At 33.1% G+C, this 17,238-nt stretch overlaps 1 protein-coding gene across 1 annotated transcript in view; it reads left to right on the top strand.

Moving 5' to 3' along the window:
- LOC129944825 (lachesin) overlaps positions 1 to 17,238 on the top strand; it is a 38,809-nt gene that overhangs the window by 5,010 nt on the left and 16,561 nt on the right. Inside the window, exons 2-4 of the mRNA XM_056054485.1 lie at positions 4,177 to 4,286; positions 4,548 to 4,733; positions 9,580 to 9,680. Of these exons, the coding sequence (XP_055910460.1) occupies positions 4,177 to 4,286; positions 4,548 to 4,733; positions 9,580 to 9,680 (397 nt within the window). The remainder of the gene's footprint in view (positions 1 to 4,176; positions 4,287 to 4,547; positions 4,734 to 9,579; positions 9,681 to 17,238) is intronic.

Genomic DNA, 17,238 nt, shown 5'->3' with positions numbered 1-17,238 from the left:
ATAAGTTTTATGAAATTATACAAATAACGTTAGATTACAATTAGTACTTTGTTGCATAACCATTGTTTTTGATGATACTTCACATCTACCTGGCATCAAGTCCACTAAAACCTGACACCTCTCGACTGGTATTGCGTTCCACGAATCGCGCACTGCTTCCCACAATTCTTTCGAATTCTTGGGTTTTGCTTTATGACATCCCTCCAAAAATTTTCGATGGGGTTAATGTCGGGGGATTCATCGGGCCACGTATGCTTTTGGGTCATAGTCTTGTTGGTATACCCAAACCAACGGAATTTCCTTTTCAGGATAGGGTAACATAAAATCCTCGAGAATTTGCACATACTCGGTTGCATTCCTAATAACACCGATGGGATAAAAAGGCCCGACCCCGTAATATGAAAAGCAAGCCCATATCATAATGTTTCCTCCACCATGCTTCATTATTTTTATAGTGTACCGTGGATCGTTTGCTGCATTTTAGGGTCTTCTCACATATTCTCGACGACCCTTAGACCCAAAGAGGACGAATTTCCTTTCATCGCTCCACAGACCATTCCTCCATTTCTTTTTTGCCTAATCTCTGTGCGCTTTATCAAACTCCATTCTCTTTGCCACATGCCTTTTCGTCAAGAATGGTACCTTACGATGACTTCGGGTTGGTACCTTCGCTTATAAAAGACGTCTTTGTATTGTTGCAGCGTTAACAGACAGTTGAAGTCCATTTCTTATTTTCCTAGAGGCTATGGAAGGGTTCTGTTTTGCTATCTGAACAATTTTTCTGTCAGTTCTTTCAGTAGTCATCCTTTTTGGGCCTCGCGTTTTCGGTTTATTTTGTCATTTTAAGGCGTTAATGACCATTTTTGCTGAGCAGCAGCAGGATGTCTTGAATATTTTATTAGGTTTTTCCCTCCAAACGCATTTTCGAATTTCTTCGGTGCAGTGTCTTGACCATCTGATTGTTTATTTTTGAGCTTATATTTATTTATTTTGTATATGCTAGTATGTTACAATTACTTAAAATTTTACATACTAAAATATTCACTTAACGAAAAATAAAAAAATTGAATTATTAATACTTTTTAATTATAAAATCAAAACCACTGCTTTTTTAAAAACACTCTACATCCAGAAAGTTTGAAATAATGGGTGCTCACCGGGAAAAGTAGAGTATAACTTCAAGCTAAAAGTCTCTAATATGAAAACGAAAGACAGTTGTGTTCGTCTATACCTCAAGAACCAGAAGAGATGTCGGCTTCAAATATATTTTGTTACACAGATTACATTGCAAAAAGGGCTTTCAAGAACATTGCGTGGGTGTTTTTTTTTACTATAGCAGTTTTGAAAAAAAAAAGGCGAAAATGTTAGTTAACCCTAAATATCTTACGAACTAATCACGTTACAGACTTGAATTAAATTTTATATTATATATTGTAGTACCCGTAGCATGATGGTTAGTGCGTTGGACTGTCATGCAAGAGGTCTTGGGTTCAATCCCTGCCTGTGCCACCATAATTTAAAAAAAAAAAAAATAATTTTCGCGGGTACTGCCTCTTGCGAGGAATTGACAAATCCTTCAAGAGTAATTCTTGTCATGAAAAAGTGCTTTCTCAAACTAGCCGTTCGGATTCGGCCTTAAATTGTAGGTCCCTTCCATTCCTGATAACAGTACTCGCACACAGGAATGGTTGCGAGTTGTAAGTCACTAGGCCCTGGTTCACAACGGACTGTTGCGCCACCCATTTGATTATATATTGTAACGTGATACGAACCTAATATATTTTTTGAAAAAAATCCAATCAACAGTTATTTTTATAAATCAAAAAACCAACTGAAAAAAAAAATTGTCACCTCAAAAAGTTTACGAATACAAATTTATTTCATCTCCAAAACAATTTTGTGCAACGAAGAATAATGTTTTAAACTGCTAGTAACATTTAAAAAAATAAAATAAAATATGGCCTCAAACTTATTTTATCTTAAAAGCCAGTTTTTTACAGAAAATAAAAACTTAAAAGGAAATCTAAAAAAAGTTTGTAAAAATTGATTTTGAACACAAATATTTTTTCAATAATTTGACATGGTGACTTCCAACTAATTTTCACTTACCCGAAATATTGTTTTTAACTTTCGGAAAATTTTTGAGAAAGATCTAATTGATAATTTTTTTTACAAAAAATAAAAACCTACAAAAAAATACTAAAACTTGGTAAAAATTTACTTTCGACTCAAATAGCTTTTGAGAAATTAAAAATATTGTCGTCAAACTTTTTTTATTTCACAGAAAATATTGTTTTCGATATTCAGTAGTTTTATTTTATAAAAATGCAACAGTCGGTTTTTTTATACAAAAATAAAATCTAGAAAAAATAGAACGCAAATTTGGTAAAAATTGATGTTCGGATATTTCTCAAATTAATTTTATTCATCCGATTTGTAAAAATTTAAGAAATTCTACTTAAATTGGTAAAAATTTGTTTTCGACTAAAAATCTATTTAACGAAGTTAGATTTTCAAACTAAATTATTTCTTTGAATGCAAAATATTATTAGTAATTTTAATTTTTTTAAGAATAATTCAACTGACAACTTTTTTAACCCAACACGAAAACAAACAAACTTTTAAGCAAGACAAATCGACTGACGGGATGGGAAGTTATCAGTGTGGGTGGCATCAGACTCTTTTTTGAATTTTCTATGTTATTGAGCTCTTTTTTAATTATTGATTAAACACCAAAAATCCAAATCTACAAAAATACTTTCAGTCTTAAGAAAATACGAAAAAAGATTTTTTTTCAATTAAGTAGTCTTATCCCTGGGCATAGAGAGCTCTTTCTTCACAAAACCCCGAAAATCGTTAATTAACGTGTTGGTGATTTTAACCCTGATAAAAAAGTTTTTTTCAATATCATAAGTACATTATGATTTCAAGCTAACTGAATGTTCTTCATTGTCTTCACTACCCAATGCTTTCCGAAATACTACCATAATAAATTATTATATAGTTCATTATAGTTATAATATTTATTTCGACTAAAAAAAGTCTGCTAAAAGTGATTATTGCTCCCTGGAGATTTAGATAATTCATTACACAATAACAGTTCGTCGCGTTGGTCCGTTTTAAAACGTACATGGTTCGGTAAGACCTCGTAAAAAAATAAATAATAAATCAAAACTAACAAGCATGAGTCTTACGGGAAGACGTTAAACTTGCTTTTTTTGAAGTCGAACATTTCGGCAAAGACTTTGGTTAAACCCTAAAACTCTAGTATGACAGTGCTACAAGCTAACCATCACGACATAGGAACGATCGAATTTGAATATTGCTTTAAGCCCGTTTTGTATTCTAAGAATATTTTGACGAATACTTTCGTAAATCTAAAAACCAAAATCAATATCAAATACACTTATAAACATATTTCTGCATCCAAAATAACTCAAATACATACAAATCTAACATTTAATTTTTAATTCCGAGACAGATCAACAAACCAAATTGAGTTCAATAACACTTTTTTATCTTTATCTTAATTTAAACTAATCAATAATTTCTTATAAATTGATTATCATTCAATCTCATTTGAACTTTACTGAAACTATATCAACTTAATAAACTCAAAAATGTTTATAGCATTTTCCATCTTAAAAAACTGCATTCTTGATCTCTATTTCTCATTTAACATCACACCCAGGGGCCAATAACACAAAACATAAACACTATGAACTATGATACTGAAAAGTCGACTAAAAACAGACTTGTTAATAATCTCTAGAGATTATAAAACTATCATCTCTCTAAATACTGAGCAACAGAGCACAACATTTTGTAAAAAGCTTCAGATGAAAAACGGAAGCAAGCTATACTCGTATTGTGGTGGTTGAATAAGTCACTCAGTCCTGCCCTCATCATCATCATCTTAATCCTTTTCCGACTAAAAACACTAAACAAAAAACGAAAAACACGATTAAACATAAAAATCTTAACAACTCAAAATGTACTATAGTTTCAGGATTTCTGAATCCTTCCTTGTCTCCTTCCGTCGCCGCAGCCGGTGCGTCCGTCGCGTCGTCGTCCGTGTCCTTTAGAACAATAATTTCACTTCAAAATTCAAACATTCCGTTCTCACTTTGCTGATGTTTTTATGTACTTTTTGTCTCTCTCCTTCTGTCTACATAGATATAGCTGCATTTCAACCGGAATTCGTGGAAGCGATAACAAATGTATCTGTTGCCGTTGGACGGGATGCGACATTTACGTGCAATGTCCGACATTTGGGTGGATACCGGGTAAGGACATTTTCGTGTATCTTTTTTTTTTGTCAAAATAAAATGCAAAACTTTCATTTTTGCATTTCACTTTTTGTTTTGTTCATATTTTTCCCGAGAAAGTGATGGAAGTGAGAAGGTAGAGAGATATTGACGTTTTTTAAGGACTTTAAGTTCTTCTCTTTCTTCTTTTCTGTTACTTAATCCGATAAATCATTTAGAAGGATTCCTGTAACACTTATACCTCTTCTACTATACTGTATCTTTTTTTATCTTTCACAGGTCGGCTGGTTGAAGGCGGACACAAAAGCTATTCAAGCGATACACGAGCACGTTATAACTCATAATCCACGCGTTGGTGTAACTCACTTGGACCAGAATACCTGGAATTTGCACATTAAAGCCGTTTCCGAGGAAGATCGTGGTGGTTATATGTGTCAACTGAATACAGACCCGATGAAGAGTCAGGTAAGTTTTGTGCAACAGACACGACAGAGTCCAGCTTTTTACCAGTTTTTATGGAAAAACATTTAAGAATTCACTCTTCTACATTTTTGCTAGACGATATGAAAACGTTTTGTTAAGTGTTGAGGATGTAAAGGTCATGTTGCATATCATCATATTCATAAGTCCATCAGATTCAAAATATGTCTGTCTTGTAGTTGTATTTCAGTTGTGTAAATGTATGTGCGTTTGTGGCGATAAGTTAAAGGTTTAACATGGTTTTGCTCTTTTGACAGGACCTTTGTCTGCTAAAGTCCGCACGTTTATGAAAGAAACTATTAGTGTTGTGTTATTGTGTATAGTTTGTTGTTTCATGTCCTTTATGAGGGATGACTATAGGAATGTATGGCATTGCTGACAACTAAAATTTAGAATTCTTCCTTTTTGTATTTGCTGAGAGGTTGGGCTGACATGTCTGCTTCTTAAGTCTTTCAAAAGAACATGCTTCCGTTTTCTTAAAGAATTTTGAACGAATTTATGTGTATGCATAATCCTAAGATGTTAACATTTTTGCAAAGCTAAAAAAATGGGCTGAGATGAGATATATGTGTATTATTTTTGTTTAATTGTTTATTTGTGTTTCCTTAAAGTCCAACAATTTGTATATTAGTTAAACAAACTTAAAAAACTATTACATTTTTTTTGTCCTTTCTCAGTACCTACTTATTTATCAATTTGTCGGGTACTTAATATTTCAGTGCAGTAATTTATTATTAACTTCCCATAGGAAGATATTGTAATGGGTCCGATTTGTCGAAATGAACATTTTGATATTTCTATATGATTCAAGGTCAATAGAGCTTAAATAAAAGGTTTTTTTTAGAGATATGTCCGTATTAAAATTTTGAGAAGAATAAAATTTTTAATAAAAAATAAAAACCTGAAAAAAATATTACTCAAAGTTGGTATAAATTGCATTTCGAATCAAATATCTCTTCAAAACTTTGAGAATATGGCTTCCAACTAATTTTCACTTATAAGAATATTGTTTTCTTACTTACTTATTTTAGGTGGCGATACAGTTCTGTGTAAACTAGGGCCTCACACAACAAACTTCTCCATCTAGCTCGGTCCCTAGCTAGATGCCTCCAGTTTCGCAATCCAAGTTGGGTGTGGGCACTTTCCACTTGTGTGAACCATACTGTAGGTATGGTTTCGAAGACTTTCTGGTCCGGAACATTGGTTTCCATGCGCTCTACGTGACCCAGCCATCTTAGTCGTTGGACTTTTACCCTTCTGGCTAAGTCTACGTCGCTGTACAGAATGTACTTTTCATCTTCTCCTCCACTCCCCTTCGATGCATACGGGACAGTAGATCACACGAAGAACTTTTCTATCGAAACGATCCAATATGGTTTAATCCGCTTTCAAATGCTTCTGCACCGTATAGCAGGACGGGGATAAAAAGGGTCTTATATAGCAACACTTTGGTCCCTCAAATAAAGGACTTTACCACTCAATTGCTTTCTTAGTCCACAGAAACAGCGGTTATCAAGATTTATTCTACAGTGGAGCCTAGGTAGACGATTGTGACGTTTTGACCAAGACGTCGGTGTTGTATGTCCTTTCTTGACGACAGCATATACTTTGTTTTGCCCTCATTAACCGTTAAACATACTGAGTTCTTCCGATTATGTCAATTTTATCAGCATATGCTATAGTAATTGGACAGACTTTTGAAAGACAGTGCCTCTAGTAATGACGTGTGAGGCCTGCACTATTGTTTCAAGCACGATGTTACAAAAATAACATGGCAGCGCATCACCTTATCTAAATCCTTTTTTGACATCGAAAGGTTCTGTTAAGTTGTTTCCAACCTTTATAAAGCAGCTTGAAGTCTGAATGGTCATCCTGCATAAACGGACAAGTTTGGCAGGGATACCAAAACTAGACATGGCTCTATACAGCTCGTCCCTGTAGATGCTGTCATATGCGGGCTTGAAATCGATGAAAAGATGGTGGGTGTCGATTTGGTGTTCTTGGGTTTTTTCCAGGATCTGCCATAATGTGAACAATACTGAGGTTCCATTCATTGGGCATGCTTTCTTCCAACCATTTCTTACCGATATGCATGCTCCTAACCAGCTTATCTCCAGCTGCTTTAAAGAGCTCGGCATTCAAGCCATCCGCTCCAGTAGCGTTATTAGACTTCAGCTTAGATATGGCAATCTTAACTTCGTGTAAGTCGGGAGGACGGGATTGGTGGCTTTCGTCGTCTATGTTGAATAGATCATCCTGCCTGACAGCGGAATTCAGTTCGTCGTCGCCGTTATACAGTCTGCAGAATTGGTCCTTTCATATCCTCAGCATTGACTGCGGTTCCACTATGATATTTCCGCTTTTGTCTTTACATCCTTCGGTTCTAGGTTTATGTACCTGTGAATTTCGTTTCAACTGTTCATAAAACATTCGAAACTCATTCCTGTTTTTATACCTCTCAACATCTTCGACCGCACGCTTCTCATGTCCTCTCTTTTTCCTTCTGAGAAGTCGGCGTTCCTCTCGCCTCTTCTGCTCATAGAGCTCATGAGCAGCTCTCGTCCTTTTATGCAGCGCCGCTTTTCGTCCCTGTTGTTTCTCTGCATTTGCCTGCCGACATTCCTCATCAAACCAAGGGTTCCTTGTTGGTAGCTGTTTGAAACCCAGCACATCAGAGGCGGCTTCTCTGATTGCATCTTGGCATTGTTGCCACTGGTTTTCGATACATTGTGTTGGCGGCAGAGAACTTCGAGAGAGATTACTTGTAACTTGGTCGGAAAAGGATTTGGCGAGCTCTCGCGATTGTAGCCGTTCGACGTTGTACCTTCCCAGCATCGTCCTGTTTTGCCTTGGGTCTGGAAATCCGAAGTGCTACCTTGGCTACAACGAGGTAGTGGTCCGAGTCGATGGTAGATCCTCATAATGTTCGGACATCCATGATGCTGGAAGCGTGTCTAGCGTCGATCGCAATATATTCAATCTGGTTGAAGTTAGATTGATCTGGAGAACTCCAAGTTCCTTTCTGGTTGTTGATGTGTTGAAAACGTGTTCGGGCTACAATGACGTTTTGCCCCGCAGCAAAATTTATGACCGTGAATCCGTTGTTGGAAGTGTTGCCGTACAGGCTGTTTTTCCCGATTATTCCACCAAAGATGTCTTCCCTTCCTAGCTTGGCATTAAAATCGCACAGGACAATTTTAATATCGTAGCTAGGACACATAATTCCATTCGTCCAATTTACAAAAATTTAGTAAATGCTACTTAAATTGGTAAAAATTTGTTTTCGACTATTTAACAAAACTAGATTTTCAAACTAAGCTATTTCTTTCTATGACAAATATTGTTGGTGATTTTAAAATTTTTAAGAATAATTCAACTGAAAACTTTCACTAACGAAAACCTACAAACTTTTAAGCAAGACAAATTAACAGTCAGGATGTTAACTTATCAGTCTCCAAGTATCTTTTTTTCTCTTTGAGGACATTAAACTTACTTGAATTTAAATAAACTAATAAAAAAATCCTGAGAAAATCTAAGAACCTCTTAATAGTAACGTTGTGGTTTTAATTGTCAATGTTTTTTTTTAAATAACAGCCTTTTTTTTTTTGATTATTTACCAAAATATGTAAGTTTTTAAAAGTAACCTTCAGTGTCTCAATTTTGTCTTTTACTGCCCTTTGAGTATTTTATCCATTAAGGTTTTATAAGCAAACAAAAAATCTCACAGACAACTTTGATGGAACTGTAATTAATTATTTCAAGGCCTATTAAGTTAAAACAAACCATCAATCTGCTACTTTTATAATTAAGTTTATTCTCGCATGTCACATTTCAACACTTTAAAATATTGCTTCAGCCCAAGCACTGGTGTTGAACACTCTGTACCTTCATACGTACTTACATAAATATAGGATACAGGTATGAGGTAGGAAGTTTGCTTACAGTTAGAAGGCAGTGGTTTATAATAAAAATCAAGATATAAGCTTATATTAGTGTGTGTGTGGTGTAATATCAATTTGTGACGCATAAACTTCACACGCTTCACCATCGCATAATCCACGTCGACGTCCATATCGTCTTTTCTTCATTTTTACCTGTTTAATAAACATCAGCTGGCGCTCGTTAAACGACCGGCAGCATCGCATCAAGAATAACGCACAGGGCAGCGCACATACCACACGAATCATTAAAATCCTCAACCACTAGAAAGTTAAGCTTCATCTTTTTCCCTACTTCATGGTCACTTCCATTCCATTATCCTGACGTACTAACTATAAGGATAGAGGAACTCTTACCTATACCTAGAGAAATAAAAGTTAAGGAAGCATGAAATACACTTTACTGGCCCTATGAAGCACTTTCGTTTCATATTCATATATATGTACATAAGTAAGTATGAGTATTGTATACATTCAATATATACTGCGGGAAACTTGCAATAGAGATTACTAAAGCTGAGGGGTTATTATCCCTGCTTCTGCCTTCAATCGCTAAGTTTCCTTAGTGGTTTTTCTGGTGTATGTCCTCCTTGCTCGTGTAGTGTAAGTCTACGTAAGGTAAGGTACGAGTAGTCTATGTTTGGTAAAGTCTTTTATGTACGTTGTTGTGTCCATCCGGTCATCCGTTCGTCCGTCTATTCTTGTGTTGCTTGCATTTTTCACATATTCTCTGTGCCTCCATGCATACATATTGTGAGACGTGTGTGACTGTGAAATGAGTTGTATATTGACTCACATGGCGTATGAGTAATTTTTTTTTCTTTCTTTAATTTTCATCTCAGACAGGAAATCATTTTATTTTGTTTTTGATTTCTTTTTTTTTTTTGTTGCAGATTGGATACCTGGACGTGGTCATTCCACCAGATTTTGTTGCGGAAGATACTTCATCAGATGTTATTGTTCCGGAAGGTAGTTCCGTTAAATTGACCTGTCGGTATGTATACAAAATATTATAGAAAAATAAATAAAAGTTAAGACAGATGTATCTATAAAAGGGTTTTGCAGAATTAGAAAAATGTTTATATTTTATGATGAGATGTCAAAAAACTTTAAAGAGCTTTTTGATTTATTCAAAATTTAAATAACTACAACATTGTGTGACCTCATTACTAAGTGGGATGTGTTTTTTGTTGTTTTTAATCTCAGGAAATAATGCATAAATTATATTTGTATTGCTTATGTGGGTTTGAAGTGAAAGTGCTGTGGTCAAGGGATTCCAATGCCACATGTCTCCTATCAATCTCTGCCTGAATTACTTAAAAGTTTCCTTTAGGGGTATTGGGCCTTGTGACAAATAAGTCTCCCTCATGTTAGATACTTAAATTTAAGAGCTACTTAATTCGTTCCATAGCTCGCACACAGATATGATTGATTAAGTTTAAAATCAAAAATGATTTTTCAAACCAATTTGTAGCATTTTGAAGTTCAAAACTTTTAAAACATAATATTTTTGAAAAAAAGGCATTTTAACAATTTTGTATTTACTCTACTTCGAAAAACATTTTACGCATTAAAAAATACGATTTTTTGGAATACAGTATTGTAAGTTTACAGTATTTTGAAGTACAGAATCAAAGACATACAGAATTATGAGCAAACAGTATTATACCATATTTTCATCATATATAATTCTGAAAAACAGTATTTCGACCCACTCGCCTTAACAATGTGGGTGTTAAGGCATTCGTCATTCGCGTAGTAAGACTTAAGAACAAATATCTGTAGGTTGGACTTAAGGGTAGACTGATGAGCACTTGAAGCGGTAGTATTACTGTTAAACTGTTTAATGTTAAAATGTTGGTTAAAACCGGGAGACCAATTGACATTCCGACAATGTTGGAGTCAAGCAATTGAGCTAATCATGTTATTATTATTAATCGGTGTAAAAGTAAAGTTCCTGGAGCACAAACCTAGAGATAGGAGTTATACTCAAGCCGTAAAAGTATTTTATGTTCTATAGATTGTAGCTACCATCCTTTCAGAAACTCCAAAAATCGTTTTTAACAAGAGCGAATTTTTTGGGATGAGCCATCAATTGTAAATTATTATTTAAAATTTTTAATAAATGGTTTTATATGAATATTCAAAATCGATAAAACGATTATTTGATTTATATACGAGAAAAAGAGTTAAATCAATTGGAAACTGTTTTCCAATGTTAAGTTTTCAGCTTAAACTTAACTTAAAGAAAAAATCAGATTGCTTTCCAGTTAACTTCACTTACGAAAGCCTTGCTATAAATTTCCGGGAGTCTTTTGTTAATAGCCCTTTTAAGAAGTTGATGAAGTATATTTTCATAATCTTCACTCCTTTTCGCAAACTAGCTGTAGTCACATACCTCTGCTACAGAGTACGGTCCTTGACCTTTTATTCGCTTTGAATGATGCTTGATCAGCAGGTCCCGATGGTATTTCCCCGATAGTATTAAAAAAGTGTAGTCATGCTTTAGTTGAACCCCTTGCGTTGAAACTTTCTCTAAGAGCAGGCAAATTTCGCAGTATATGGAAGAAGTCATTTCTAACACTAATTTTCAAGAAAGGTAACAAGGCGGGTATAAGCAACTACAGGCCCATTGGCAAACTTTCTTGCAGTCCTAAAGTGTTTGAACATTATGTTCAAATGCTTTAGAACAAGGTTAAGAAGTTTACTGCGTATACATGACTTTTCTAAAGCTTTTGACCAACTTAGCCACTGAATTATTTTATTTAAACTTCAAGCTGTTGGTTTTCCACCATTTGCTTACCTTGGATCAAATCATACCTTGAAAACAGATCCTATGAGGTAAAATTTAGAAATTGTCATTCTGAACCTTTTTTTGCTCAATCTATTCTTCCCCAAGAAAGCCATATTGGCTCTTTTCCGTTCATCATGTCTATTAACGATATATAGTCATGTCTACGCTCAAGTGAAGTTCTCATTTTTGTTGACGACATAAAGATTTTTAAAATAATAAAGTGCAACCATGATCGTATTCTTTTACAAGCCGGCATTGATAGTATCATATTTTTGTGTGGGAAAAATAGCCTTTCACTCAACCTTTTAAAATGCAAGACGATAACTTTTACTAAAAAAACGAATCAGTAGTGTATTTGACTATTGTATATCATAGCAAAAACTCTGTCGCTTCTCCACATTTAAAGATTTAGGTGTTCATTTCTGTTAATACTTAGAATTGTTAATAAAGCAAATTCTATGCTTGGTTTTATAAAACGCTGGGCAAAGAGTTCAATGATCCCTATGTTACTCTTTCTTTGTACAATATTCATGTTCGTCCTCATTTTGAATATGCTTCGCAGGTGTGGACTTCCTATTATAAAATTCCTAAAAAACGTATTGAATCATTTCAACATAATTTCATTCGCTTTGCCCTAAAGTTCAACATCGTATTCTGCTTCTTCAAATGCAATCTCTACATCAAAAGCGTGTTGATAATTACTTAGAATTCTTTCATCAACTCATTAATGTTAAAATTGATGCACCTTATTTGCAATTATGATGAGTCTCTGATCGTAGTTTGATGCTTGCTTCCTACTTTCTGAAAATTCTAAAGTGCACAAAAAAAATATAATCTTATGCAACAGTCAAACCTGTCCACCTTATACTTCTCAAAATAACGTTTATAAAATAATTATATTGGCAGGATACTTAAAAAAATATAAAAACAGATTTTTATATCCTGTTAATATGTATGTATTTATATTTTTATATCTTAAATAAAAATGTAATTATGTATTTTGTTCATTTCTACCATTTCAAAAATTCCAAAATCGTTGTAATAGATACTGAAATTATAAGGTGAACAAAATATTCCATCGTTCAAAAATTATGTATATTTTAATAACCTACTCAATGTAAAGTATTTTTGGATTGCCATTCAATAAAAAACCTTCAATTAAACGCAACAAAATTTCAACTTCCATTCAAACCTCTTTAACAAAAAAATAAACCGAACTCCTTAACTTTATTACACAAATTTAATTGTTTTCAAATAAATTTGACTCTTAACTTCACATGAAAATTAACTAAATTCATTGAGGCAGGACATTAAATAGAAAACACAAATGTTTATGCTCATAAAGTCTGTACTCTATACATTCTTTGAATATCAAAAACAATAAAAGCACTTCAATTTCAACCAAGACCAAGACCAACCAACCAACCGACCAACAAACTAACCAACCAGTAATCAATTAATTTAAGAGTTAAGATATTAAACCACAGGCATTGCAATGTTCATTAAATTGACGCCAAAATTTAATGACTTCCTAGTTCCTTCCACTCTCTTCCTTCTTTCCTAACCTTAAAAGGACTCAACAAACAAACACACAAGGATAAAAAAAAGTGAAGTGAACTCTTCGTGACCACAATCAAGTGGCATATCTTGCTCTTCTTCGTTGTATAAGTATAACTTCCGAGACCTGTTTAACGCCAGATCAAATTACTTAACAATTACATCCTGTTTTCGGATCTAATTTAAGGATTTAACGACAAAAGCAACACTCTTTTCACACTCCCTATCTCTATATCTCCATCTTCTTTGTCCTTTTTTATTCTTTCTTCTTCGTTTTTCGGTCTGATTTATGTTACTGACCATAACCCCCCATCCTCATTGAGAGTAAATTCACAGCTTCCTAAAAGCGATACGCACCATTTTTACGGCTATGATACTTAACCCTTGGCATCCAGGATATTCATAAAAACGGCTGTCTTTTGCTTTTCAATGTGAAAGAAGTGGGGGTTTGTTGTGTCTTTTGATGTGTATCCTTTTCGCAAGGAAGCATAATTTTATTATAGTGGATTTTATAGCAATTCGCGCCGGATTAGTGTTTTGATGTCTGTTTTTGTTTATTCTTTTATTGCAAAACTGTTTTGTTATGAGAAGTCGTATATTTATGAAGGACGAGCGACGTAAGCACTTAAGAGATTGGCTGCATTAAAAAAATTGAAAATAAAAGAAGTGTAAGAGTAGCTTTAATTCAATAGAGTAGATATACAGTGTAACCGCATCATTGCATTAAGTGCATGCTGCGAAGATAAAATCAAAGGTGAATGACTTCAAGTACTTATATGTAACATTTTGCTGATACAAAGGCTATTGCCTTCAAATAAGTTTAATTGGTTGAAAATTAACTGCACTTATGATTAATGGAATGTAATAAAATACAAATAATCAAATAGTGTCAAAACTATTTTCTGTATTAAACATATTACGAAATAGTTTATCACTGAATTATTGTCTCACTGACTCACTTTTAAAGGCTGTTAAAAATGTTAACATTTCTGTGTTTAACCAAGGAAATATTTATTAAATGAAGATTAAATATGTGCATTATCGATAAGGGATGTAAAAATAGTGTGGCAGTGTATAAGCAACTTATTTCATAGGAATGAAGATTGTAGTTTAATGACATTTCGAAAAAATGTTGTATTGATAGTAAAATACTTTTAAGAAAATGAAGTTGTTCAACAAAACATTGCGAAATAAGACCTTTTTAAGTTTGCTGTAATAAAAGTTATGATGTGTTTGATGTGTTGTTTACCATAGCAATTTAAGAAAAAGGTAAAAATTTTGGTTAAGCCCAAATATCTCACGAACCAATAACGCTAGAGACTTTAGTTAAATTTTAATTTTTGAAAAAAAAAGAAAAAAAAAAAATCTGAAAACAAATATTTTTCACCTCGAAAATTTTTGGAACAAAAAATGATTTTATCTCCAAAACGAAGAATATCATTTTTAACATCTAGTGAAATTTCTGACAGTTTTTTTTACAAAAATAGAACCTAAAAAAAAAACAATACTAAAACTTGGTAAAAATGTACTTTCGACCCAAATAGCTTATCAAAAACTAAAAATTTTTACTTCAAACTTTTTTATTTCATAGAAAATATTGTATTCCATATTCAGTAATTTGTTTTAATAAAAATCCAACAGTGAGTTTTTTTTCATAAAAAAATAAAATCTTCAAGAAATAGTACCGCATATTTGGTAAAAATGTATCTTTGGTTCTTGATATCTCTCAAATTAATTTCATTCATCCAATTTGTAAAAATTTAAGAAATTCTACTTCAATTGGTAAACATTTGTTTTCGACTAAAAATCTATTTAACAAAACTAGACTTTCAAACTAAACTATTTCTTTTTATGAAAAATATTGTTGGTAATTTTAATTTTTTTAAGAATAATTCAACTGATAACTTTTTTAACCCAAATCTGATACTGATAACAACAACTATCTTCTCGCATATAATTATTTCTCTGAATTAAGGGAGTCCCTTTATAACGAATACCTTAACCAATTGGAAAATAACCTTCTTTCTGATGCAAGGAATTTTTTCATGTTTATAAATGTCAAACAAAAACCTGATGGGTTTCCAACTTCAATGAGTTTCTCCAACATAATCTCCTCTGATCCAACAACCGTATCAAATCTATTTGCTAATTACTTTAGCAAATCGTATACTTAACATCTGCATGATCCTGTTCCACACTACTTTAGTTATTTATATGGTTGCACTCAAAACTCTCTTTCATCAGTTGTTCTAAAAAAATGTATGCATTCTCTGTCAAAGCCTCTAACTGCACTCCTTGAACTTTCTCTTTCTCAAGGTGTGTTTCCTTATACATGGAAAGATTCATTTATATTTCCTATTCATTAAAGGTAGATCCACTATGACTAACTTAATTGAATTTATATCCAAAATTTTGTCAGCCTTTGAGAATGGCAAAGAAGTTGATGTTGTATACACTGATTACAACAACCCTTTGATAAAATATCCCATAAAATAATTTATCTCAAACTAAGAGCCCTAGGTTTTCCATGTATATTTATAAACTGCAATAGAACTTATAGACTCCTTTTCCGTAACTCAGTCTCCAGTCCTATACATACAACTTCTGGAGTCCCACAAGGTAGTCACCTTGGCCCCCTTCTCTTCGTCTTATCTGTTAACGATATCTGTCTTAAATTAAAAAAATCAGATATCCTAATGTTTGCGGATGATAAGAACATTTTTAAGATTATCTCTACTCCATCTGATTCCTTACTTTTACAAAATGATCTTTATATCTTTTTATTTTGGTGCATGCATAATTTCCTAGAGTTAAATGTAGGTAAATGTAAAAAATTGACCTTTTCGCGCAAACAAATCCCATCTCATAGAGTATACTACTTCCTTAATGACGCCGTCAACGTAGTCGATTCTATTAGAGATTTTGTTATTATGTGTGACAAACACCTGAATTTCCATTCCCATTTTGACCAAATTATTAATAAAGCTAAAAGATCTCTCGGTTTTATTAAGAGATGGACAAAAGAATTTTTCAACACCTATGTAACTTAAGCGCTTTACATTTCCCTAGGCCGTCCTCATCTTGAATATGCATGCCAAGTATGGTCTCCCTTTTATGAAAACCATTCACTCAGAATTGAAAATGTTCAAAGACTTTTCGTTCGATTTACGTGGCCTCCCCTGGGATGATACATCCAACTTGAATATATTTCATAACGCATAATAAATTGTCTGCTTGTTCAAAGTGCTTGCACCAAACATTATGTCCTATGAATAGTGAAAATGTATAGAAAGCTTGCATTTGAAAATCCTACCCCAAATCCAATAGTGTGACAATGAAGGGAAGTTGCAGGCGGTAAGCAATCCCCCCATTCATATTTCACCGTTTATACGTGAAAAGATATTAACACCAATAAGACCAACTTCCAAAGTTTAACTCAATCGACCTTATACTTAAGGCTGAAGCTGATGGGGCGACTTCTCTCCCATCGTAATTTTTTTTTTTAAGAAAACCTCTTGTCTAAATTTTTCACAAATGCAATACTTGCCACATAAAAATAAAAAAAAATTCTTAGCTCGAAATTTTCAAGAATTCAGAGTAAAAACAACTCCAGAACATTTATAGGCTGCATGGTTTTTGAAATCTATGAACTTTTACGGAAAATTCAATTGATTTTTTGTTAACACTTAGTACACTTTTCAAAACCCTTAACTTAACATTTTCTTACGAAAAAAAAACAGACCTACCAAAAATTTGAACCAACTGTTTTTTAACTTGAGATAAAATAATCATATTTATAACAAGAAAAATGTATTAATTTTAACTAAAAGACTTAAGAATTTGCTAAGCTTTGGATGTTTTTTCCCAGAAAATAACAAGTATTGATATTTTGTTGAGAAAAACATTTAAATGTTATTAAATTTTTTGAACAGCTTATTTTCATGATAAAACATTATTTGTTTTAAATTAGTGTAAGGTATTAAAAGTTATTTTAAACAATAAAAAAAATGTCATGAAAACTTCTTTTTAAAATACAATAATTGTACATTGAGGATATAAGTATGTTCAATTAATGCAATTGCATAATAAATAAGTTGTTATAAATGAAAAACGCTTTCGAACTCCAATAGTTAAGTTTTTGCTCTGGATCATTTGTATGACATAAGAACAAAGGGCCCAATTAAAAACTATAAGATTAAAT

The sequence above is a fragment of the Eupeodes corollae genome, chromosome 2 (assembly GCF_945859685.1).
Source record: "Eupeodes corollae chromosome 2, idEupCoro1.1, whole genome shotgun sequence".
Classification (NCBI taxonomy): Eukaryota; Metazoa; Arthropoda; class Insecta; order Diptera; family Syrphidae; genus Eupeodes; species Eupeodes corollae.
The sequence above is the reverse complement of the archived record's forward strand: the minus strand, read 5'-3'. Positions and strand labels throughout refer to the sequence as shown.